The 27,313-nt window shown below is 42.6% G+C and overlaps 1 protein-coding gene across 1 annotated transcript; it reads right to left on the reverse strand.

The window, feature by feature from the left end:
- Positions 1 to 7,725: 7,725 nt before the first annotated feature.
- On the reverse strand, positions 7,726 to 10,651 carry LOC141191721 (acidic phospholipase A2 homolog). Its single transcript, XM_073661659.1, has 4 exons — positions 10,511 to 10,651; positions 10,198 to 10,342; positions 8,715 to 8,815; positions 7,726 to 7,961 (listed from the first exon to the last, which is right to left on the reverse strand). Exons 1-4 carry the CDS (start codon positions 10,608 to 10,610, stop codon positions 7,741 to 7,743), a joined length of 567 nt encoding a protein of 188 aa, XP_073517760.1. The 5' UTR covers positions 10,611 to 10,651; the 3' UTR covers positions 7,726 to 7,740.
- Positions 10,652 to 27,313: the final 16,662 nt, after the last annotated feature.

The raw sequence follows: 27,313 nt of genomic DNA on the forward strand, positions 1-27,313 counted from the left end.
TAATACAGGATGTAACTCAGGATCAGTAATGTAATGTATGTACACAGTGACTGCACCAGCAGAATAGTGAGTTCAGCTCTGGAGTATAATACAGGATGTAACTCAGGATCAGTAATGTAATGTATGTACACAGTGACTGCACCAGCAGAATAGTGAGTGCAGCTCTGGAGTATGATACAGGATGTAACTCAGGATCAGTAATGTAACGTATGTACACAGTGACTGCACCAGCAGAATAGTGAGTGCAGCTCTGGAGTATAATACAGGGTGTAATTCAGGATCAGTAGTGTAATGTATGTACACAGTGACTGCACCAGCAGAATAGTGAGTGCAGCTCTGGAGTATAATACAAGATGTAACTCAGGATCAGTAATGTAATGTATGTACACAGTGACTGCACCAGCAGAATAGTGAGTGCAGCTCTGGAGTATAATACAGGAGGTAACTCAGGATCAGTAATGTAATGTATGTACACAGTGACTGCACCAGCAGAATAGTGAGTGCAGCTCTGGAGTATAATACAGGGTGTAATTCAGGATCAATAGTGTAATGAATGTACACAGTGACTGCACCAGCAGAATAGTGAGTGCAGCTCTGGAGTATAATACAAGATGTAACTCAGGATCAGTAATGTAATGTATGTACACAGTGACTGCACCAGCAGAATAGTGAGTGCAGCTCTGGAGTATAATACAGGAGGTAACTCAGGATCAGTAATGTAATGTACGTATGTACACAGTGACTGCACCAGCAGAATAGTGAGTGCAGCTCTAGGGTATAATAAAGGAGGTAACTCAGGATCAGTAATGTTATATATACACAGTGACTGCACCAGCAGAATAGTGAGTGCAGCTCTGGAGTATAGTACAGGATGTAACTCAGGATCAGTAATGTAATGTATGTACACAGTGACTGCACCAGCAGAATAGTGAGTGCAGCTCTGGAGTATAATACAGGAGGTAACTCAGGATCAGTAATGGAATGTATGTATGTACACAGTGACTGCACTAGCAGAATAGTGAGTGCAGCTCTAGGGTATAATACAGGAGGTTACTCAGGATCAGTAATGTTATATATACACAGTGACTGCACCAGCAGAATAGTGAGTGCAGCTCTGGGGTATAATACAGAATGCAACTCAGGATCAGTAATGTAATCTATGTACACAGTGACTGCACCAGCAGAATAGTGAGTGCAGCTCTGGAGTATAATACAGGATGTAACTCAGGATCAGTAATGTAATGTATGTACACAGTGACTGCACCAGCAGAATAGTGAGTGCAGCTCTGGAGTATAATACAGGAGGTAACTCAGGATCAGTAATGTAATGTATGTACACAGTGACTGCACCAGCAGAATAGTGAGTGCAGCTCTAGGGTATAATGCAGGAGGTAACTCAGGATCAGTAATGTTATATATACACAGTGACTGCACCAGCAGAATAGTGAGTGCAGCTCTGGAGTATAGTACAGGATGTAACTCAGGATCAGTAATGTAATGTATGTACACAGTGACTGCACCAGCAGAATAGTGAGTGCAGCTCTGGAGTATAATACAGGATGTAACTCAGGATGAGTAATGTAATGTATGTACACAGTGACTGCACCAGCAGAATAGTGAGTGCAGCTCTGGAGTATAATACAGGAGGTAACTCAGGATCAGTAATGTAATGTATGTATGTACACAGTGACTGCACCAGCAGAATAGTGAGTGCAGCTCTGGAGTATAATACAGGGTGTAATTCAGGATCAGTAGTGTAATGTATGTACACAGTGACTGCACCAGCAGAATAGTGAGTGCAGCTCTGGAGTATAATACAAGATGTAACTCAGGATCAGTAATGTAATGTATGTACACAGTGACTGCACCAGCAGAATAGTGAGTGCAGCTCTGGAGTATAATACAGGAGGTAACTCAGGATCAGTAATGTAATGTACGTATGTACACAGTGACTGCACCAGCAGAATAGTGAGTGCAGCTCTAGGGTTTAATACAGGAGGTAACTCAGGATCAGTAATGTTATATATACACAGTGACTGCACCAGCAGAATAGTGAGTGCAGCTCTGGAGTATAGTACAGGATGTAACTCAGGATCAGTAATGTAATGTATGTACACAGTGACTGCACCAGCAGAATAGTGAGTGCAGCTCTGGAGTATAATACAGGAGGTAACTCAGGATCAGTAATATAATGTATGTACACAGTGACTGCACTAGCAGAATAGTGAGTGCAGCTCTAGGGTATAATACAGGAGGTTACTCAGGATCAGTAATGTTATATATACACAGTGACTGCACCAGCAGAATAGTGAGTGCAGCTCTGGGGTATAATACAGAATGCAACTCAGGATCAGTAATGTAATCCATGTACACAGTGACTGCACCAGCAGAATAGTGAGTGCAGCTCTGGAGTATAATACAGGATGTAACTCAGGATCAGTAATGTAATGTATGTACACAGTGACTGCACCAGCAGAATAGTGAGTGCAGCTCTGGAGTATAATACAGGAGGTAACTCAGGATCAGTAATGTAATGTATGTACACAGTGACTGCACCAGCAGAATAGTGAGTGCAGCTCTAGGGTATAATACAGGAGGTAACTCAGGATCAGTAATGTTATATATACACAGTGACTGCACCAGCAGAATAGTGAGTGCAGCTCTGGAGTATAGTACAGGATGTAACTCAGGATCAGTAATGTAATGTATGTACACAGTGACTGCACCAGCAGAATAGTGAGTGCAGCTCTGGGGTATAATACAGAATGCAACTCAGGATCAGTAATGTCATCTATGTACACAGTGACTGCACCAGCAGAATAGTGAGTGCAGCTCTGGAGTATAATACAAGATGTAACTCAGAATCAGTAATGTAATGTATGTACACAGTGACTGCACCAGCAGAATAGTGAGTGCAGCTCTGGAGTATAATACAAGATGTAACTCAGAATCAGTAATGTAATGTATGTACACAGTGACTGCACCAGCAGAATAGTGACTGCAGCTCTGGAGTATAATACAGGAGGTAACTCAGGATCAGTAATGTAATGTATGTACACTGTGACTGCACCAGCAGAATAGTGAGTGCAGCTCTGGAGTATAATACAGGATGTAACTCAGGATCAGTAATGTAATGTATGTACACAGTGACTGCACCAGCAGAATAGTGAGTTCAGCTCTGGAGTATAATACAGGATGTAACTCAGGATCAGTAATGTAATGTATGTACACAGTGACTGCACCAGCAGAATAGTGAGTGCAGCTCTGGAGTATAATACAGGATGTAACTCAGGATCAGTAATGTAATGTATGTACACAGTGACTGCACCAGCAGAATAGTGAGTGCAGCTCTAGGGTATAATACAGGAGGTAACTCAGGATCAGTAATGTTATATATACACAGTGACTGCACCAGCAGAATAGTGAGTGCAGCTCTGGAGTATAGTACAGGATGTCACTCAGGATCAGTAATGTAATGTATGTACACAGTGACTGCACCAGCAGAATAGTGAGTGCAGCTCTGGAGTATAATACAGGAGGTAACTCAGGATCAGTAATGTAATGTATGTATGTACACAGTGACTGCACCAGCAGAATAGTGAGTGCAGCTCTGGAGTATAATACAGGGTGTAATTCAGGATCAGTACTGTAATGTATGTACACAGTGACTGCACCAGCAGAATAGTGAGTGCAGCTCTGGAGTATAATACAAGATGTAACTCAGGATCAGTAATGTAATGTATGTACACAGTGACTGCACCAGCAGAATAGTGAGTGCAGCTCTGGAGTATAATACAGGAGGTAACTCAAGATCAGTAATGTAATGTACGTATGTACACAGTGACTGCACCAGCAGAATAGTGAGTGCAGCTCTAGGGTATAATACAGGAGGTAACTCAGGATCAGTAATGTTATATATATTCAGTGACTGCACCAGCAGAATAGTGAGTGCAGCTCTGGAGTATAGTACAGGATGTAACTCAGGATCAGTAATGTAATGTATGTACACAGTGACTGCACCAGCAGAATAGTGAGTGCAGCTCTGGAGTATAATACAGGAGGTAACTCAGGATCAGTAATGTAATGTATGTATGTACACAGTGACTGCACTAGCAGAATAGTGAGTGCAGCTCTAGGGTATAATACAGGAGTTTACTCAGGATCAGTAATGTTATATATACACAGTGACTGCACCAGCAGAATAGTGAGTGCAGCTCTGGGGTATAATACAGAATGCAACTCAGGATCAGTAATGTAATCTATGTACACAGTGACTGCACCAGCAGAATAGTGAGTGCAGCTCTGGAGTATAATACAGGATGTAACTCAGGATCAGTAATGTAATGTATGTACACAGTGACTGCACCAGCAGAATAGTGAGTGCAGCTCTGGAGTATAATACAGGAGGTAACTCAGGATCAGTAATGTAATGTATGTACACAGCGACTGCACCAGCAGAATAGTGAGTGCAGCTCTAGGGTATAATACAGGAGGTAACTCAGGATCAGTAATGTTATATATACACAGTGACTGCACCAGCAGAATAGTGAGTGCAGCTCTGGAGTATAGTACAGGATGTAACTCAGGATCAGTAATGTAATGTATGTACACAGTGACTGCACCAGCAGAATAGTGAGTGCAGCTCTGGAGTATAATACAGGAGGTAACTCAGGATCAGTAATATAATGTATGTACACAGTGACTGCACTAGCAGAATAGTGAGTGCAGCTCTAGGGTATAATACAGGAGGTTACTCAGGATCAGTAATGTTATATATACACAGTGACTGCACCAGCAGAATAGTGAGTGCAGCTCTGGGGTATAATACAGAATGCAACTCAGGATCAGTAATGTAATCCATGTACACAGTGACTGCACCAGCAGAATAGTGAGTGCAGCTCTGGAGTATAATACAGGATGTAACTCAGGATCAGTAATGTAATGTATGTACACAGTGACTGCACCAGCAGAATAGTGAGTGCAGCTCTGGAGTATAATACAGGAGGTAACTCAGGATCAGTAATGTAATGTATGTACACAGTGACTGCACCAGCAGAATAGTGAGTGCAGCTCTAGGGTATAATACAGGAGGTAACTCAGGATCAGTAATGTTATATATACACAGTGACTGCACCAGCAGAATAGTGAGTGCAGCTCTGGAGTATAGTACAGGATGTAACTCAGGATCAGTAATGTAATGTATGTACACAGTGACTGCACCAGCAGAATAGTGAGTGCAGCTCTGGGGTATAATACAGAATGCAACTCAGGATCAGTAATGTCATCTATGTACACAGTGACTGCACCAGCAGAATAGTGAGTGCAGCTCTGGAGTATAATACAAGATGTAACTCAGAATCAGTAATGTAATGTATGTACACAGTGACTGCACCAGCAGAATAGTGACTGCAGCTCTGGAGTATAATACAGGAGGTAACTCAGGATCAGTAATGTAATGTATGTACACTGTGACTGCACCAGCAGAATAGTGAGTGCAGCTCTGGAGTATAATACAGGATGTAACTCAGGATCAGTAATGTAATGTATGTACACAGTGACTGCACCAGCAGAATAGTGAGTTCAGCTCTGGAGTATAATACAGGATGTAACTCAGGATCAGTAATGTAATGTATGTACACAGTGACTGCACCAGCAGAATAGTGAGTGCAGCTCTGGAGTATAATACAGGATGTAACTCAGGATCAGTAATGTAATGTATGTACACAGTGACTGCACTAGCAGAATAGTGAGTGCAGCTCTAGGGTATAATACAGGAGGTAACTCAGGATCAGTAATGTTATATATACACAGTGACTGCACCAGCAAAATAGTGAGTGCAGCTCTGGAGTATAGTACAGGATGTAACTCAGGATCAGTAATGTAATGTATGTACACAGTGACTGCACCAGCAGAATAGTGAGTGCAGCTCTGGAGTATAATACAGGAGGTAACTCAGGATCAGTAATGTAATGTATGTATGTACACAGTGACTGCACCAGCAGAATAGTGAGTGCAGCTCTGGAGTATAATACAGTGTGTAATTCAGGATCAGTACTGTAATGTATGTACACAGTGACTGCACCAGCAGAATAGTGAGTGCAGCTCTGGAGTATAATACAAGATGTAACTCAGGATCAGTAATGTAATGTATGTACACAGTGACTGCACCAGCAGAATAGTGAGTGCAGCTCTGGAGTATAATACAGGAGGTAACTCAGGATCAGTAATGTAATGTACGTATGTACACAGTGACTGCACCAGCAGAATAGTGATTGCAGCTCTAGGGTATAATACAGGAGGTAACTCAGGATCAGTAATGTTATATATATTCAGTGACTGCACCAGCAGAATAGTGAGTGCAGCTCTGGAGTATAGTACAGGATGTAACTCAGGATCAGTAATGTAATGTATGTACACAGTGACTGCACCAGCAGAATAGTGAGTGCAGCTCTGGAGTATAATACATGAGGTAACTCAGGATCAGTAATGTAATGTATGTATGTACACAGTGACTGCACTAGCAGAATAGTGAGTGCAGCTCTAGGGTATAATACAGGAGGTTACTCAGGATCAGTAATGTTATATATACACAGTGACTGCACCAGCAGAATAGTGAGTGCAGCTCTGGGGTATAATACAGAATGCAACTCAGGATCAGTAATGTAATCTATGTACACAGTGACTGCACCAGCAGAATAGTGAGTGCAGCTCTGGAGTATAATACAGGATGTAACTCAGGATCAGTAATGTAATGTATGTACACAGTGACTGCACCAGCAGAATAGTGAGTGCAGCTCTGGAGTATAATACAGGAGGTAACTCAGGATCAGTAATGTAATGTATGTACACAGCGACTGCACCAGCAGAATAGTGAGTGCAGCTCTAGGGTATAATACAGGAGGTAACTCAGGATCAGTAATGTTATATATACACAGTGACTGCACCAGCAGAATAGTGAGTGCAGCTCTGGAGTATAGTACAGGATGTAACTCAGGATCAGTAATGTAATGTATGTACACAGTGACTGCACCAGCAGAATAGTGAGTGCAGCTCTGGGGTATAATACAGAATGCAACTCAGGATCAGTAATGTCATCTATATACACAGTGACTGCACCAGCAGAATAGTGAGTGCAGCTCTGGAGTATAATACAGGATGTAACTCAGGATCAGTAATGTAATGTATGTACACAGTGACTGCACCAGCAGAATAGTGAGTGCAGCTCTGGAGTATAATACAGGAGGTAACTCAGGATCAGTAATGTAATGTATGTATACAGTGACTGCACCAGCAGAATAGTGAGTGCAGCTCTGGAGTATAATACAGGAGGTAACTCAGGATCAGTAATGTAATGTATGTACTCAGTGCTTGCACCAACAGAATACTCCAGAGCTGCACTCACTATTCTGCTGGTGCAGTCACTGTGTACATACATTACATTACTGATCCTGAGTTACATCCTGTATTATACTCCAGAGCTGCACTCACTATTCTGCTGGTGCAGTCACTGTATACATACATTACCTTACTGATCCTGAGTTACATCCTGTATTATACTCCAGAGCTGCACTCACTATAATACAGGATGTAACTCAGGATCAGTAATGTATGGACACAGTGACGCCACCAGCAGAACATAGATGTTGAATATCCCCCCATCTCGATGATATCACTGCAGCCTTCTTAGTTGTGTCCTCGGTTTTTAATAACAATTACTTGGAGGAATACAGTGTAAAGTTCTTATGAGAACTGAGACGAGAAAAATGATTTTATTACTGACAACTTCGTTAAGTATGATTCATCATCATCATCATCATCACTGCATGGATTAATTTTCCTGTAACAATTTTGTCTATATTTTGAGTTCTCTTCTGAATTCTTGGTGTCCATTAGACATATCGCGGCTTTCCAGTCGCACTCACAGGTTTGTGTGGCACATTCTCCTATGTACCTATTCCGATCTGCGGGAGTAACAGAAACATTTATCATTATGGACGAACCGTGGCTGAGACATGAGACAAAGGATCTGTAATCTGATTTAATAGTGAATGGTGCGGACATCAAATTTCCAGTTTATGTGAAAAGAATGAAAGAAGTTTTATAAAATAACTCAGCCGTGATAAAGCGACTTCTTGTTGAGTAAATAAAGATTAATGGCTGCCGATTCTGAATTCAATACTTCTGTATCTTTCTAATAGGCTTTCAATCGATTAGTCAAACAGTTTGCACCATGAATGTGGCGTAAAACTGAAATTTTGTAACTTCTGCCATTTTTCTGCCAGTTCTTCTAACTTTTGAAAAGTGGGTGGAGCTTAGCGGAGAGTGTGGTCGAGCACGACCTGAAAAATTCATTATAATATATAGCAGGAAAATGGCATAAAGTAATATAGAATTAAACTCTGATCCGTGACTACAGCACAGTTCTGTCCGTGGTGCCCGGCAGCTGAACGATGCACCAGATTCACTATGACCTCTACGCTTCAACGGAGCGTCTTACTCCAGCGCAACCGGATCATAACTGGAAATGAAAACATCAGTTTTGGTGAATCAGGGCCGTTATACCTAAAACTCCTATACAAGTTTAATGAATGAAGTGAATGAGCTAAAACATTTTTTCTCTAGCTAAAAAATTGTAATCACAGCTGAGGGTTTGTTACACTCGTATCTCACAATGTCACCTTGTATCCTGACCCCAAAGAGAACGGAGCACTTACCACAAGTGATGGTCCCGTTACTGTAAGTGTAAGAGTATTTCTGATATCCAGTGTGACAGATACGGTTATCATTATAGCAGCATTGTCTTATATCGCAGCACCTGAAGGAGCAAGAGAGTAATGTCACCGGGGCGAAACTATAATGTGTTCAATCCCACCTGGGCCCTGGAGGCAAAAAAGAAAAAAATCCTGGTGGTCTGTAGGAGAAGACCCTTACTATTAACCCTTGTGTGTGCGTCAGCACGATGACTGCTCGTTGGCCTGTCCGGACCTTGTCAGCGGACTCATCTGGATCCTGTATTAGGTGAATATCTGATGTTTTTTATATAATAGAAGCTTGTGGGGGTATCATAAACAATGGGGACCCTCATACACTGCAGGGGTAATTGTGGGGGTCCCTGAAATGGTGTGTGAGGGCCCTCATACTTTATAGGAACCACTCTTGGGGCACTTGTAAAGTGTGGGGGCTATTATACAGTTTGATAACTCTCTTAGTAATCTAGTAGAGGTCACCTGCAGTCCTATGTAACACCATAGATAACACAGTGATAACTCTCTGAGTACAGATAATGTAGTAGAAGTCACCTGCAGTCCTATGTAACACCACATATAACACAGCGATAACTCTCTGAGTGCAGATAATGTAATAGATGTCACCTGCAGTCCTATGTAACACCACAGATAGCACAGTGGAAACTCTCTGAGTGCAGATAATGTAGTAGATGTTACCTGCAGTCCTATGTAACACCACAGATGAGACAGTGATAACTCTCTGAGTACATACATTGTAGTAGATGTCACCTGCAGTCCTATGTAACACCACAGATAACACAGTGATAACTCTCTGAGTACAGATAATGTAGTAGACGTCACCTGCAGTCCCATGTAACACCACAGATAACACAGTATTAACTCTCTGAGTACAGATAATGCAGTAGATGTCACCCGCAGTCCCATGTAACACCACAGATAACACAGTGATAACTCTCTGAGTTCAGATAATGTAGTAGATGTCACCTGCAGTCCTATGTAACACCACATATAACACAGTGATAACTCTCAGAGTACAGATAATGTAGTAGACGTCACCTGCAGTCCTATGTAACACCACATATAACACAGCGATAACTCTCTGAGTACAGATAATGTAGTAGATGTCACATGCAGTCCTATGTAACACCACAGATAACACAGTGATAACTCTCTGAGTACAGATAATGTAGTAGATGTCACATGCAGTCCTATGTAACACCACAGATAACACAATGATAACTCTCTGAGTACAGATAATGTAGTAGACGTCACCTGCAGTCCTATGTAACACCACAGATAACACAGTGATAACTTTCTGAGTACAGATAATGTAGTAGATGTCACCTGCAGTCCTATGTAACACCACAGATAACACAGTGATAACTCTCTGTGTTTTATCTGTGGTGTTACATAGGGCTGCAGGTCACATCTTGTATAGATTTTCACTTACGTTCGAATATGACCCAATAATTGATCATTTGTTGTTTTCGCACAATTGCAGTTATTAGGAAGAGCATCTGATATCTCTTTGCTCGTTGTTTCCTTCACCATATCTGTGAAATCTTTGAGATGGATTCTGACGCCGTCCACCGACCCTAGAAGATAAAAGCCGCCATCACTTGTTGTGTGACACTGATCGGAGCAGTCACCAGGAATGACGGATGTTACAGGGAATATTCCTCTTCTGGATCAGGAGCTGCCTGGAGATCAGTCCCTACTATATTCCCATTACCTGAGGGGCTCCAGATAATATCAGGACTTACCGAGACTAAGGAGGAGCAGCAGACAGGTTATCATTGTGCCCAGGAGACACAGGGGAATATACAGGAGAAGACGATCTGTAAGAACAGCAGATACCACCATGCTTTATATCCTCCTGATATATGCACTACATATTCCTACCACTAGGTGGGGCTGCAGAGCGCTAATTGCTATTGGCTGCCCGGGGGCTTATTACCTAATAACAGCATCTTATGATCAGGTGAGCCTGTACAGAAACATTAACCCTTACCTGTACAGTGCACGTGAATTTAGGGAAACAAAATTGTTCCCACGGAATCAATAGGTGGTGGAATGTGTGTGACAATGACCACGGAGTGAAAATGTAACAACACAAAATATTGGCAGAACGGAACGTTTTGGGGAGAGTAGTGTAAGGCAGCGCTAGTCATCATACTAGGGTTACTCGCTTCGCTGCGTCAATCAATGCACACGTGCAATGTCTTTACGTATTTTCTCACAATGCTGCAGTTTATTACTTCATAAGCCACAGTTCGCCGGGTCCAACTCCGTGGCACGCCGACACACATTAACACAATGTTCATGAGCCAAGTGGCACACAGGCCCACTTGCTCCAGGTTACAGCTTACGGCAAGGTAATGAAATAGCAATGTTCATATCACAATGTCCATATAGCACAGGGTATTACCTTTGCCGGGTTTAGCTGTCTCAGTCCATTCCTCTTGCCACCACTGTGGCTTTGTGGCTTCCCAGGTAGGGGTCTCTAGCCGTCGTCCCCTCTTAGGCTACTGGTATGTCTTCCACACTTGACATCCAGCCTGCGCCTTTCAGGGTTCCTCAACAAGCCGGCTCTCCCTCAAAGGCCACTGACATCCACGCACCGGATCCAGGCTTGGCCTTTCAGGCTGCCAGGCTTCACTCTCGGCCTCACTAGGCCTCTCACAAACGGTGTCCCACACACAGGCCTCACGCCTCACACCGAACACACCTGTCTCAAATCACCAGGGTTTATATATCCTGTGCACAGACACCCACATACTGACAGGACCTTGCTGATGTCACAGTCATGTGATCAGTCACCTGTGGGTATAGGTCCTGTGTGCTGTCCCAGTCATGTGTACAGAGCTTTACTGTGCATACAGGACCTGTGTGATGTCACAGTCATGTGACCAGTCAGTTAAAGGGGAAGGTACATGGTCAGGTAAAACACATCCTGGACCTTTTACAGTAATGCTAGCAAGCTGCTGCATTACAGTAGGCATTTTCACCAAAGTAACAATTACTAGATTAAATTCTAATATACATGGACTTAAATTCCCGTCAATTTTCAGTTTTGTTTTTTTATTCCGTTTTTGTCTTTTCCTCCCCTTCTTCCTAGAGCCATAACTTTTTTTATTTTTGTCTGTGCTCATGGTTGTACGAGGACCTGTTTTTTTACGGGATGAGTTATATTTTTGAATGACATCATTTATTTTATCATGTGATGCATCAGAAAGCGGGAAAAAAATTCCAAGTGAGTTGAAATTTCTAAAAAAAAGTGCAATTCCGCAATTGTTTAATGTTTTTTGTTTAGTTTTCATTCCCCATCTTCTCTTCTCTATATTATTTCCCATCTTCTCTTCTCTATATTATTTCCCATCCTCACTTCTCTATATTATTTCCCATCTTCTCTTCTCTATATTATTTCCCATCTTCACTTCTGTATATTATTCCCATCTTCACTTCTCTATATTATTTCCCAATTTCTCTTCTCTATATTATTCCCATCTTCACTTCTCTATATTATTCCCATCTTCTCATCTTTATATTATTTCCCATCTTCACTTCTGTATATTATTCCCATCTTCACTTCTCTATATTATTTCTCATCTTCACTTCTCTATATTATTTCCCATCTTCTCTTCTCTATATTATTTCCCATCTTCACTTCTCTATATTATTTCCCATCTTCTCTTCTCTATATTATTCCCATCTTCACTTCTCTATATTATTGCCCATCTTCTCTTCTCTATATTATTTCCCATCTTCACTTCTCTATATTATTTCCCATCTTCACTTCTCTATATTATTCCCCATCTTCACTTCTCTATATTACTTCCCATCTTCACCTCTCTATATTATTTCCCATCCTCACTTCTCTATATTATTTCCCAACTTCACTTCTCTATATTATTTCCCATCTTCACTTCTCTATATTATTTCCCATCTTCACTTCTGTATATTATTCCCCATCTTCACTTCTCTATATTATTCCCCATCTTCACTTCTCTACATTACTTCCCATCTTCACTTCTGTATATTATTTCCCATCTTCACTTCTCTATATTATTTCCCATCTTCTCTTCTCTATATTATTCCCATCTTCACTTCTCTATATTATTGCCCATCTTCTCTTCTCTATATTATTCCCATCTTCACGTCTCTATATTATTTCCCATCTTCTCTTCTCTATATTATTTCCCATCTTCACTTCTCTTTATTATTTCCCATCTTCTCTTCTCTAGATTATTTCCCATCTTCTCTTCTCTATATTATTCCCATCTTCACTTCTCTATATTATTGCCCATCTTCTCTTCTCTATATTATTCCCATCTTCACTTCTCTATATTATTGCCCATCTTCTCATCTTTATATTATTTCCCATCTTCACTTCTGTATATTATTCCCATCTTCACTTCTCTATATTATTTCTCATCTTCACTTCTCTATATTATTTCCCATCTTCTCTTCTCTATATTATTTCCCATCTTCACTTCTCTATATTATTTCCCATCTTCTCTTCTCTATATTATTCCCATCTTCACTTCTCTATATTATTGCCCATCTTCTCTTCTCTATATTATTTCCCATCTTCACTTCTCTATATTATTTCCCATCTTCACTTCTCTATATTATTCCCCATCTTCACTTCTCTATATTACTTCCCATCTTCACCTCTCTATATTATTTCCCATCCTCACTTCTCTATATTATTTCCCAACTTCACTTCTCTATATTATTTCCCATCTTCACTTCTCTATATTATTTCCCATCTTCACTTCTGTATATTATTCCCCATCTTCACTTCTCTATATTATTCCCCATCTTCACTTCTCTACATTACTTCCCATCTTCACTTCTGTATATTATTTCCCATCTTCACTTCTCTATATTATTTCCCATCTTCTCTTCTCTATATTATTCCCATCTTCACTTCTCTATATTATTGCCCATCTTCTCTTCTCTATATTATTCCCATCTTCACGTCTCTATATTATTTCCCATCTTCTCTTCTCTATATTATTTCCCATCTTCACTTCTCTTTATTATTTCCCATCTTCTCTTCTCTAGATTATTTCCCATCTTCTCTTCTCTATATTATTCCCATCTTCACTTCTCTATATTATTGCCCATCTTCTCTTCTCTATATTATTCCCATCTTCACTTCTCTATATTATTGCCCATCTTCTCTTCTCTATATTATTCCCATCTTCACTTCTCTATATTATTTCCCATCTTCTCTTCTCTATATTATTTCCCATCTTCTCTTCTCTATATTATTTCCCATTTTCTCTTCTCTATATTATTTCCCATCTTCACTTCTCTATATTATTTCCCATCTTCTCTTCGCTATATTATTCCCATCTTCACTTCCCTATATTATTGCCCATCTTCTCTTCTCTATATTATTCCCATCTTCACTTCTCTATATTATTTCCCATCTTCTCTTCTCTATATTATTTCCCATCTTCTCTTCTCTATATTATTTCCCATCTTCTCTTCTCTATATTATTTCCCATCTTCTCTTCTCTATATTATTTCCCATCTTCTCTTCTCTATATTATTTCCCATCTTCTCTTCTCTATATTATTCCCATCTTCACTTCACTATATTATTTCCCATCTTCTCTTCTCTATATTATTTCCCATCTTCTCTTCTCTATATTATTTCCCATCTTCTCTTCGCTATATTATTTCCCATCTTCACTTCTCTATATTATTGCCCATCTTCTCTTCTCTATATTATTTCCCATCTACTCTTCTCTATATTATTTCCCATCTTCTCTTCTCTATATTATTTCCCATCTTCACTTCGCTATATTATTTCCCATCTTCACTTCTCTATATTATTTCCCATCTTCACTTCTCTATATTATTTCCCATCTTCTCTTCTCTATATTATTTCTCATCTTCACTTCTCTATATTATTTCCCATCTTCTCTTCTCTATATTATTTCCCATCTTCACTTCTCTATATTATTTCTCATTTTCACTTCTCTATATTATTTCACATCTTCACTTCTCTATGTTATTTCTCATCTCTTCTCTATATTATTTCCCATCTTCTCTTCTCTATATTATTTTCCATCTTCTCTTCTCTATATTATTTCCCACCTTCTCTTCTCTATATTATTTCCCATCTTCTCTTCTCTATATTATTTCCCATCTTCACTTCTCTATATTATTTCCCATCTTCTCTTCTCTATATTATTTCACATCTTCACTTCTCTATATTATTTCACATCTTCACTTCTCTGTATTATTTCTCATCTTCACTTCTCTGTATTATTTCTCATCTTCACTTCTCTATATTATTTCCCATCTTCACTTCTCTATATTATTTCACATCTTCACTACTCTATATTATTTCCCATCTTCACTTCTCTATATTATTTCCCATCTTCACTTCTCTATATTATTTCTCATCTCTTCTCTATATTATTTCCCATCTTCACTTTTCTATATTATTTCACATCTTCACTACTCTCTATTATTTCCCATCTTCACTTCTCTCTATTATTTCCCATCTTCTCGTCTCTATATTATTTCCCATCTTCTCTTCTCTATATTATTTCCCATCTTCTCTTCTCTATATTATTTCCCATCTTCTCTTCTCTATATTATTTCCCATCTTCAATTCCCTATTAGTGTTGAGCCACCCCCGTAGTGTTCGAGTTCGGTTCGGTTCGTCGAACACCCGTGTGTTCGCCGAACTGTTCGTCGAACTGTTCGTCGAACACCTTCGAACACCGTTAAAACCAATGGCAGGCAAACAAAAACACATAGAAACACATAGAAAACACCTTCAAAGGTGTCCAAAAGCTGACAAACTGCTCAGAAGACACAACTAACACATGGAAAAGTGACAAGTACATATAGTCATGAGAAAAGAAAAGAGGTGGAGGAGTAAAAGGAGGGGGAGACACAGATATAGGCATGTCATGCCCTTCTAAAATCCAAAAGTGAGAAGCCGACACGTTCAGTCCGCTCCTGCCCGTGCCACCTCCGTGTCGCCGGGTTTGTGCCAGAGCCGCGGTGAACCCTGACGGCCAGCCCCCCTCTCCCAATACTGGTGCCTGTCCGCTGGTGGGTCGAGCGAGCCCCCCTGTGGTGGAGGCAGCTCTAAGCTTTTTAATTTAAATTGTCTCTCTAATTTGAATGAATACACTTTAAATCCATTTACAAGGATCTATTGGAGGGCAAGTCTCATGCCAGCAGCTGCGTAATTCCAGCTCCAGTAGCGTCCACTAAAGCTGCTGCAGTTAAAAAGCTTTTATAAGGATCGAGCTCGGCTGTCCACCGCAAGGCATCCTACTGCCAGTCCCAGCCCCTATGCCTTGGGGTGCCTCCTGATGCTCTTCACTGAGTATCCCGTGGTCCCGAAGCATTTCCTTTGAAAAAATTAAGTGTCCAAACTACAGGTGGTGTAGCTTGCTTAACAGCCGGGATAATCCGCTGACTAGCAGACACTGCTACTAGGCACAAAGTATTTCCTGGGCTAGATGCAGTTAAAAATTTGTAATTAGATACTCTCATTGGATGCTGAGAAAGCATTCCATAGAGTCTCCTGGCACGCCATATATGATTCTCTTAAAAAGCTTGGGGTAGGGGTCTAGGGGACCCTTTTTTAGCCAAAATCACGGCCCTGTATCGCAATACGTCACCTAGGCTGAAGATAAATGGAACTGTAGCACCCTGAGGGCTCGGTTGCTACAGAGGTATTGCACCTCACCCAGAGGTGTGATATCTCACTCTCAGGTAAGGATGGAGTGTGGATCAGGACCCGACACCTGCATGCATTACACCACATTGCCGTGGGGCAGGGCGACCAATATGCCCCTGAGATGGGCACGACAGTCCCTGTCCCTGGCTGGAGTGGGGGGAGGGAACACTGAGGAAGGGCAACCCTGTAGTGCAGGAGCAGGGAGGAAGCAGTTACTGGGTGCATTGAGAAGGGAGTATAAAAGGTGGGCACCATCTTAGTTCAGTGCAGAGAAGTCTGAGCAGAAGTGGCAGGGAGCAGGGGCTCTGCATGAGCTCTGCTCCGGAGGCGGGCCTAGTAACAGAGACCCAGGCCTGGAAGAGGGAGAAGGAAGGAAGAGGAGCGGAGAAGGCTCCAGGAACGAGGAACGAAGGGATCCCAGGGGTGCGGACGGGCGAGTCGCCACCGCACGCCCGAATCCACCTGCATGGAGGGGTCAGGCCAAAGGGGGAGACCGGTCCCCGAAACTAGTGGAGGCAGGAAACGACCCTCAGCTAGAAACCGGAGGCTGTGTCATTTTATGTGGCGCAGCCCCTCGCTACACCCGCTAGGAGGGCAGCACATAGGGTCAGGGAAACTGGCGCCAAGTTTACCAAGAGGAGGCCCTAGGCAGCCGGACAGAAGGGTTGGTAAGAAAGGCCAGACAAAGGACACACAAAGGGGGTCCTGTGAAGCGCTCCAAAGTTATCTGGGAGTTGTCTGAGCCTCTCACCTGGTGAGCACAGTACGACGTGGGCAGCCGTTACCTGCAGACGTGGTCTGGATAATAAGAACTGTGAGTAAAGGCCCTGGACTGCATCACTGACTCCGTGTCGTTACTGCTGCTGCCCTGCACCATCACTCCCATCCTCCGCATACACTGCCCTGAGGCTATACTCCTCCCGTGGGGAGTTATGCTACGCTCTGCTGCACCCACAACACCAGCCTCAGCGGTCTGCCCTGCAGCGGCGGTTCACTCTGACCGCAATCCACGGGTGGCGTAGTCGGACATTTAAACATCAAAACCACATAAATAGTTCCGCCACTGGTTTGACCACCCTGAGCCACGGAACCGGGTCGCCGCCACGAAGACTACAACCACCAGCATCCACCAAAAAGGGTCCGGCTCCGGGTGTCCCAAGGCCCAGGGGGTGCATCAGAACATTTTCATCACCTTTCACAATCACCAATGGGACAAGGCAGGGATGTCCTCTGTCCCCTCTCTTATACATCCTAGTGACGGAGCACCTGCTCTCATCAATTCGCCATAACCCCAATATTAGGTGGATTGAGGTGGGAGGCACCGAGTACAAGTGCTCTCTATTTGCTGATGATGTACTAGTATATATCACGCAATCACATATATCCATCCATGCTGTTATGGCTGAAATAGATCACTTTGTTACATGGTCAAATTTTAAAATCAATGCAGCGAAGTCTGAGGCCCTCGATGTCTCCCTCCCCAAATCCATATAGGATTCCATCCAGTCCAAATTTCCCTTTGCCTGGCCCTCACAGGGTATCAAATACTTAGGAATTCTTATTCATAGAGACCTCTCCCATCTATGTTATCTTAATTTTGGGCCCTTTATTGAACAACTCCATACAGACCACGGTTGGCAAGTTAGAACTGTAAGATTCACTACATGAACCACTGGTGTTTTGTGGAAAAGCACATGTACACTGTGTTCCAAATTATTATGCAAAAAGTGTTTAGGAGTGATAAGGGAAGAATTTGTTTGTCAGTTAAACTCATTGATGGTGATGTGTGTCAGGGCTCTTTATATCACTGTAAGCAATTGCAGACACCTATGCTAATTAGTTTGGCAGGTGTGTCCAATGAAAGGCAAGACTACTTAAGAAGGCTGTCTCACATTATTAAGCAGCCTACATTTTCTGCCAAAATGGGAAAGAAAAAGGATGTGTCGGCTGCTGAGAAGCAACAAATTGTGGAGTGTTTAGGTCAAGGCGTGACTACAATCAACATTGTGCGATGATCAGGATGAAGTGTCTTGGCAATCAAGAAGTATGTAGCTGATTCACAGTACACACGTGTGCGTGCTAATAAGGGCAAATTGAGGACTCTTTTCTACAGGCAATTACGTCAGGTTAAAAGAGCAGCGGCAAAAAAGCCTTGTCATAGCAGCAGACAAGTTTTTGAAGCTGCTGGTGCCTCCAACGTCCCCCGAACAACAAGATGCAGGGTCCTTCAGAGGTTTGCAGCTGTGCATATGCCATCCTGTCGACCTCCTCTATCCACTTCACACAAGCAGAAACGGCTCCAGTGGGCCAAACATTACATGAAGACTGATTTCAAAACTGTTTTGTTCACGGATGAGTGCCGTGCAGCGCTCGATGGTCCAGATGGATGGAGTGGAGGATGGTTGGTTGATGGACACCCCACGCAAACACGGCTACAGCGCCAACAAGGAGGAGGTGGAGTAATGTTTTGGGCTGGAATCATGGGGAGAGAGATTGTCGACCCCTTTAGGATCCCTGAAGGCGCTAAAGATGAACTCCATAATGTATGTGGATTTTCTCAAACAGCACTTCCTGCCATGGTTCAAGAAGAAGAACCATGTATTTCACAGCAAGATCATTTTTTTGCATGATAATGCACCATCTCATGCTGCACATAAAACATCTGCATCTCTGGCTGATATGGGCATAAAAGGGGACAAACTTATGGTGTGACCCCCATGCTCCCCTGACCTCTACCCCATTCAGAACCTCTGGAGCATCATCAAAAGGAGTGTCTATGATAGCGGGAGGCAGTTCACATCTAAGCAACAGCTCTGGGAGGGTATTCTGTCCTCATGCAAAATAATTGTAGCAGAAACCATCCAAAACCTGACAAATTCAATGGACGAGAGAGTTCAGAAGCTCCTTTCAAACAAGGGGTCCTATGTGAAAATGTAACATCACCTAGAATAAAGTTTTGAGTTGAAAACTGTTTGATTTCAGTTTCTAATAACCTGCTAATGCTTATAATTTCAAAAATGACCATTTTTTTGTTCTTTATTAAAATGAAAAGGTTGATCAAAAAGTTTGGGGGATCTAAGAGTGTGGCAACCCAGTAGTCATGATTACTTCGAATTCTGACAATATGAGGGTCATGTTGCAGGTAGTGCAGCAAGAAGGCACTTATGTGTCTTGCGCATCTCGGAGCCCCAAAATTATTTTCCGGGCTAGATGCAGCTAAAAATTATTATTAATTTTAAATCTGGTGGAGCTTAGTATAGATGGGCTAATAGGATCAGTGCTGCACACTGCTACAAAGCCCAAATTATTTTCCAGTCAAGATACAGATAAACATGATTAGTAATTTGAAAGCTTAAAACGGTTGGTAGGGTGATTTTAACCAATCATCAAGCTTTTACTCTCCCCAGGATGACACAGGGGTAGAAAAGTCGTTTCGGATCCATGATTTGTTCATCTTTATGAACGTGAGTCTGTCTACATTATCAGTGGAGAGCCGCGTGCGCTTATCTGTCAGCACACCACCAGCAGCGCTGAACACACGTTCAGACAGAACGCTGGCTGCGGGGCATGACAAGATCTCCAAGGCGTAAGTGGCTAGCTCCGGCCATTTATCCAGATTGGAAGCCCAAAAAGAGCAAGGGTCCAGTGACACAGTCATGGCTTCAATGTTTACTTGGAGATACTCCTGTACCATCGTCTCTAGGCATTGACTATGTGTCAGACTTCTTGTCTCCTGTGGCCTTGCAAAGGATGGGCTAAAAAAGTGGTGAAATGATTCCGCAAAATTGATGTTACCAGCAGATACTGTGGTTCTGTTGCGGTTTGAGTGCTGAACACTTGACGGTCCCACGGTTGGCAAGTTGGAACTGTGAGATTCACTACGTGCACCACTGGTGTTTTGTGGAAAAGCACATATAAGATTCTGCAACAGTCTCTGCTGATACTCCTGCATGCGTGCATCCCTTTCTATGGCAGGAATAATTTCTGCAAATTTACTTTTGTACCGGGGATCTAACAGTGTGGCAACCCAGTAGTCAGGATTATTTCTAATTCTCACAATTCGAGGGTCATGTTGCAGGTAGTGCAGCAAGAAGGCACTCATGTGTGTTGCGCATCCAGGAGCACCAAGTCCCTGTTGTGTTGGTGGCGAGGTAACAATCATGCTTCCTTCCTCTGTCCTCTCCCCCCAACCTCGCACAACAGAAATGTGATCAAGGTCTCCCTCATCTGATGAGTCTTCCATCAGTTCGTCCTCCACTTCTTCCTGGGCTCCTGCACCTTCCTCACTAGTTTGGCTGCTACCATGCGCCCTGGTAAAACCATCTCCCCCACCCTCACATGCCTGCCGCTTTGGTGCTGCCGACCATCTGGACCTTGCAGATGTTAGCCCTTCCGCATACAACTCCTCTTCCTCTACTTCCTCCACCTCCTCTTGTGCCACCACCTGACTCCGAATTCTGTTTAACATGTGCTCCAGCATGTAAATCACCGGAATAGTCATGCTGATAATGGCATCGTCAGCACTAAACATCTTCGTCGCCATTTCAAAACTGTGCAGAAGGGTGCATAGGTCCCTGATCGAGACCACTCCTCCAGCGTGATTTGCCCCACCTCCGGATCTCGTTGGCCCAGGCTATACGTCAGAACGTATTGCACCAGGGCTTGTCGGTGCTGCCACAGTCGCTGCAACATGTGCAGAGTTGAATTCCACCAGGTAGGCACATCGCATTTTAGCCGGTGAAGTGGCAGGCCCAACGACTTCTGTAGAGATGTAAGTCGCTGAGCTGCGGGATGCGAACGGCGGAAGTGAGCACACAGCGACCGTGCCCTCTGCAGAAGGCCATCTAGTCTGGGATAGTGGGCTAAAAATTGCTGGACAACCAGGTTCAACACGTGAGCCATACAAGGCACGTGTGTGACATTGCCCCGGCGAAGGGCCGCACCCAGGTTTGCAGCATTGTCGCACACGGCCTTCCCTGGTTTCAGGTCCAGTGGAGACAACCATTCATGAAATTGGTTCTCCAGAGCTGACCACAACTCCTCAGCTGTGTGACTCACATTTCCCAGACATTTCAAAGTAAAAACCGCCTGATGACGTTGAGCCCTACTGCCAGCATAGTAAGGAGGTGTGCAGGATCCCTTCTGCGCAGTTAGAAAGCTTGTGGCATGACCAGACAGGCTTTGGGTGCAGGTGGAAGACCGAGAGGAGGTTGAGGAGGCAGAAGCAGTGGAGGAACTTTGACATAAAGAGGATTGACGCACAACTCGTGGGGACAGCAAGACTTGGACAGCAGCCCCTTGTCCTGCTGTCACCATAGTTACCCAGTGCCCAGTCAGCGACATGTAACGCCCCTGTCCATGCCTACTCGTCCAAGTGTCTGTGGTGAAATGCACCCTGTCACACACAGAGTTTCTCAAAGAAGCGGTGATGTTGTGTGCGACATGCTGGTGGAGCGCAGGCACACCTTTCTTTGAGAAGTAGTGCCGACTGGGCATCTGGTACTGGGGCACTGCGATGGACATAAGGTCTCGAAAATCCTCTGTGTCCACCAGGCGGAAAGGCAGCATTTCTGTAGCCAAGAGCTTGCAGATGGTGAAATTCAACCTCTTAGCTTTCTCATGGCTAGGAGGAAATGGTCTTTTACTTGTCCACATCTGAGGGACCGAGGGCTGGCTATTGTGCTTAGACGGGGTTGATAAGGGTGTCCCCGGCAAACTGCCGGTCTGTGAGGAAGATGCAGGCGGACATGTTAGGTTGCCTTGATCCAAAGGTGGTGCTATCGATGTCGGACAGCGCTCAACACCAGCTGGTGTTACCACCTCCAAAGAAAATGATGACCTGCCAATCACGCTGGCTGTTGCGGGTAAAGAGGTGGCAGGTCTGCGCCCCAAAACAGGTGTGACTGCTGTCCCCCCAGTCACAGAGGATGAAGAGGCCGCGGATGCACAAGATATGGCAGACGGTGGTTGGCCCGGCCGGCTAGGCCGCATTGTAGCACACTGAGCTTCCCACTGCAACTTATGCTTCATGTCCATGTGCCGGTTCATGCATGAAGTACTCAAACTATGTATTTTTTGGCCTCTACTTAGCTTTTGCTGACAAATGTTACAGATAACACGAGTTGGGTCATCTTTATCGATCTGAAAAAATGCCCAGGCTATGCAAGGCTTAGCACCCATGCGACCTGAAGAGCCACCACGACTTGTGGTGAGAGGCAGAGTTGTGTTTGAGGATGCAGTTGTTGACGTGCTTCCAGTACTACGTCTCTGTCCAGGAAGGCGCAACCTGACCTCGTCGTCACTAGCATCTTCCTCCACCTCCTCTGCTGACCTCATCTCTTGGCTGACTGTGGGTTGACAGTAAGTGGGATCTCCAACCTCATCATCATCACCCTGTGCGTTATCACACCCGTCGTCCTCAGAGCCAACCTGTTCCTGCCCTGACAAAAAACTAAAGTTGTCGCTCCAATCAGGTATTTGAGTCTTATCATCGTCTTCCTCATTGTCTCCACCAACAGGAGTTACAGTTTGGGAATGAGGGTCTACATTATGGTCAGAACCTTCTGCGTCTGGTCCTGGATCCGATTCATAAAGATTCTGGGCATCAGTGCAGATCATTTCCTCGTCTGGATTCACAGAAGCGCTGGAGTCGACCTCTGATTCCCAGGCTATAGTATGAGTAAACAGCTCTGCAGACTCAACCATCTGTTCTACCTCATACTCAGACGGGCAGCTGGAGATTTGGGAGCTGTGAGGAAGCAAGTGCGATTGGGGTGACACCTTTGAGGACTGGAGTATTTGTGATGTTGAAATTGATGTGGAGGAGAGCCCACTTAAAGGAGCACTTGATATCCGTTGAAGCACCTGCTGTTTTTGTGCCTCATCTGGAATTTGTAGCGATTGGCGTGGCCGTAAGAAAGGGATCTTATCACATTGTCCGCTAAAAGAAGTAGACATTTTAGTTTGGCTGGAAGATGGTCTTTCTTCTGCAGATGTTACTGTTGCTTTAACACCTACCCCACGGACACAACCTTTTTTCCCCTTCCCAACACGCCTATTCCCCTTTCCACCAGCAGCAGGCCTTTTTCCACTCATTTTGGTGGTTATCTAATTCACAACTCTGGAGTTGTTTGCACAAAAAAACAATGGATGGGAACCGAGCAGAGCTGAGTGGCCAAACTGTGGTATTAGGCCAAAACTATTGGCTGGGTTAGATGCAGAAAAAAATTATATTCAATTTGCAACCTGATGGAGGTCAGTATAGATGGACTAATAGAGAAAGTCCCACACACTGCTAGAAGGCCAAATATTTTTTCAGAGCTAGATGCAGACAAAAAATTATTTTTAATTTGCAACCTGATGGAGGTCAGTATAGATGGACTAATAGAGAAAGTCCCACACACTGCTAGAAGGCCAAATATTTTTTCAGAGCTGGATGCAGATAAAAATTATTTTTAATTTGCAACCTGATGGAGGTCAGTATAGATGGACTAATAGAGAAAGTCCCACACACTGCTAGAAGGCCAAATATTTTTTCAGAGCTAGATGCAGATAAAAATTATTTTTAATTTGCAACCTGATGGAGGTCAGTATAGATGGACTAATAGAGAAAGTCCCACACACTGCTAGAAGGCCAAATATTTTTTCAGAGCTAGATGCAGACAAAAAATTATTTTTAATTTGCAACCTGATGGAGGTCAGTATAGATGGACTAATAGAGAAAGTCCCACACACTGCTAGAAGGCCAAATATTTTTTCAGAGCTGGATGCAGATAAAAATTATTTTTAATTTGCAACCTGATGGAGGTCAGTATAGATGGACTAATAGAGAAAGTCCCACACACTGCTAGAAGGCCAAATATTTTTTCAGAGCTAGATGCAGACAAAAAATTATTTTCAGTTTGCAACCTGATGGAGGTCAGTATAGATGGACTAATAGAACAAGTCCCCCACACAGCTAGAAGCCCAAATATTTTTTCAGAGGTAGATGCAGAAAAAAATTATATTCAGTTTGCAACCTGATGGAGGTCTGTATAGATGGATTAATAGAACAAGTCCCACACACAGCTAGAATCCCAATATTTTTTCAGAGGTAGATGCAGAAAAGAAATATATTCAGTTTGCAACCTGATGGAGGTCAGTATAGATGGACTAATAGAGAAAGTCCCACACACTGCTAGAAGGCCAAATATTTTTTCAGAGCTAGATGCAGACAAAAAATTATTTTTAATTTGCAACCTGATGGAGGTCAGTATAGATGGACTAATAGAGAAAGTCCCACACACTGCTAGAAGGCCAAATATTTTTTCAGAGCTGGATGCAGATAAAAATTATTTTTAATTTGCAATCTGATGGAGGTCAGTATAGATGGACTAATAGAGAAAGTCCCACACACTGCTAGAAGGCCAAATATTTTTTCAGAGCTGGATGCAGATAAAAATTATTTTTAATTTGCAACCTGATGGAGGTCAGTATAGATGGACTAATAGAGAAAATCCCACACACTGCTAGAAGGCCAAATATTTTTTCAGAGCTAGATGCAGAAAAAAATTATATTCAGTTTGCAACCTGATGGAGGTCAGTATAGATGGACTAATAGAACAAGTCCCAAACACAGCTAGAAGCCCAAATATTTTTTCAGACGTAGATGCAGATAAAAATTATTTTTAATTTGCTACCTGATGGAGGTCAGTATAGATGGACTAATAGAGAAAGTCCCACACACTGCTAGAAGGCCAAATATTTTTTCAGAGCTAGATGCAGACAAAAAATTATTTTCAGTTTGCAACCTGATGGAGGTCAGTATAGATGGAGTAATAGAACAAGTCCCACACACAGCTAGAAGCCCAAATATTTTTTCAGAGGTAGATGCAGACAAAAAATTATTTTTAATTTGCAACCTGATGGAGGTCAGTATAGATGGACTAATAGAGAAAGTCCCACACACTGCTAGAAGGCCAAATATTTTTTCAGAGCTGGATGCAGATAAAAATTATTTTTAATTTGCAACCTGATGGAGGTCAGTATAGATGGACTAATAGAGAATGTCCCACACACTGCTAGAAGGCCAAATATTTTTTCAGAGCTGGATGCAGATAAAAATTATTTTTAATTTGCAACCTGATGGAGGTCAGTATAGATGGACTAATAGAGAAAGTCCCACACACTGCTAGAAGGCCAAATATTTTTTCAGAGCTAGATGCAGACAAAAAATTATATTCAGTTTGCAACCTGATGGAGGTCAGTATAGATGGACTAATAGAACAAGTCCCACACACAGCTAGAAGCCCAAATATTTTTTCAGAGGTAGATGCAGATAAAAATTATTTTTAATTTGCAACCTGATGGAGGTCAGTATAGATGGACTAATAGAGAAAGTCCCACACACTGCTAGAAGGCCAAATATTTTTTCAGAGCTAGATGCAGACAAAAAATTATTTTCAGTTTGCAACCTGATGGAGGTCAGTATAGATGGACTAATAGAACAAGTCCCACACACAGCTAGAAGCCCAAATATTTTTTCAGAGGTAGATGCAGAAAAAAATTATATTCAGTTTGCAACCTGATGGAGGTCTGTATAGATGGATTAATAGAACAAGTCCCACACACAGCTAGAAGCCCAATATTTTTTCAGAGGTATATGCAGATAAAAATTATTTTTAATTTGCAACCTGATGGAGGTCAGTATAGATGGACTAATAGAGAAAGTCCCACACACTGCTAGAAGGCCAAATATTTTTTCAGAGCTAGATGCAGACAAATAATTATTTTCAGTTTGCAACCTGATGGAGGTCAGTATAGATGGACTAATAGAACAAGTCCCACACACAGCTAGAAGCCCAAATATTTTTTCAGAGGTAGATGCAGAAAAAAATTATATTCAGTTTGCAACCTGATGGAGGTCTGTATAGATGGATTAATAGAACAAGTCCCACACACAGCTAGAAGCCCAATATTTTTTCAGAGGTAGATGCAGAAAAAATATATATTCAGTTTGCAACCTGATGGAGGTCAGTATAGATGGACTAATAGAGAAAGTCCCACACACTGCTAGAAGGCCAAATATTTTTTCAGAGCTAGATGCAGAAAAAAATTATATTCAGTTTGCAACCTGATGGAGGTCAGTATAGATGGACTAATAGAACAAGTCCCACACACTGCTAAAAGCCCAAATATTTTTTCAGAGGTAGATGCAGAAAAAAATTATATTCAATTTGCAACCTGATGGAGGTCAGTATAGATGGACTAATAGAATGATGCTATGCCCAAAAGATTTTACTTCACTAGGTGCAGTAAAAAAATTGGTATTCTATACACAGGTGGTATATCTTGCAACACAGATAGGCTACTCCACTGACTAACACACTCTGCAATAGGCCAAAAAGGATTAGCTTTGCTAGACTCAGCCAAATGCTGTGAAAAAAACTTGCACAGCACTGGCACAGACCTGCCTGGCAAAAACTGATAGGAACTGATGTAACCTAGTCCTGAAAAGGACTGCAATTACAATTAGTCTTTACTCCCACAATCTATCTATTTAAGAGCACAGACCTGCCTGATAAAAGTCGTAGGAAATGCTGTAACCTAGTACTTAAAAGGACTACAATCACAACTATTCTCTACTCCCAAGCTATCTGTAGATTTGTGCGAAAATTGGCTTGAAATTAACAAGGTATAGCGCACACAGCAACAGCGGTGCCGTCTAACACGCAGCTGCAGCAGTGAGAAAATGTTGGCGACGGGGAAAATGGCTTGGTCTTATAGGGCAAGGACATGTGACATACACTGCCAATGACACATGCCCTTGCTTGTGTGAAAAAAGCACTTCGCTCCGTGTGTGCGCT

Source organism: Phyllobates terribilis, unplaced genomic scaffold (assembly GCF_046119375.1).
Source record: "Phyllobates terribilis strain yellow unplaced genomic scaffold, ASM4611937v1 Scaffold_51__1_contigs__length_9155689, whole genome shotgun sequence".
NCBI classification, from domain to species: Eukaryota; Metazoa; Chordata; class Amphibia; order Anura; family Dendrobatidae; genus Phyllobates; species Phyllobates terribilis.

Coding starts and splice junctions, on each gene's coding strand:
- LOC141191721 (XM_073661659.1), bottom strand. CDS start 10,610: ATGGTGGTATCTGCTGTTCTTACAGATCGTCTTCTCCTGTATATTCCC. Junction 10,343..10,510: donor GCTGCTCCTCCTTAGTCTCG/GTAAGTCCTGAT, acceptor TTTATCTTCTAG/GGTCGGTGGACGGCGTCAGA. Junction 8,816..10,197: donor TTATTGGGTCATATTCGAAC/GTAAGTGAAAAT, acceptor TTGCTCCTTCAG/GTGCTGCGATATAAGACAAT.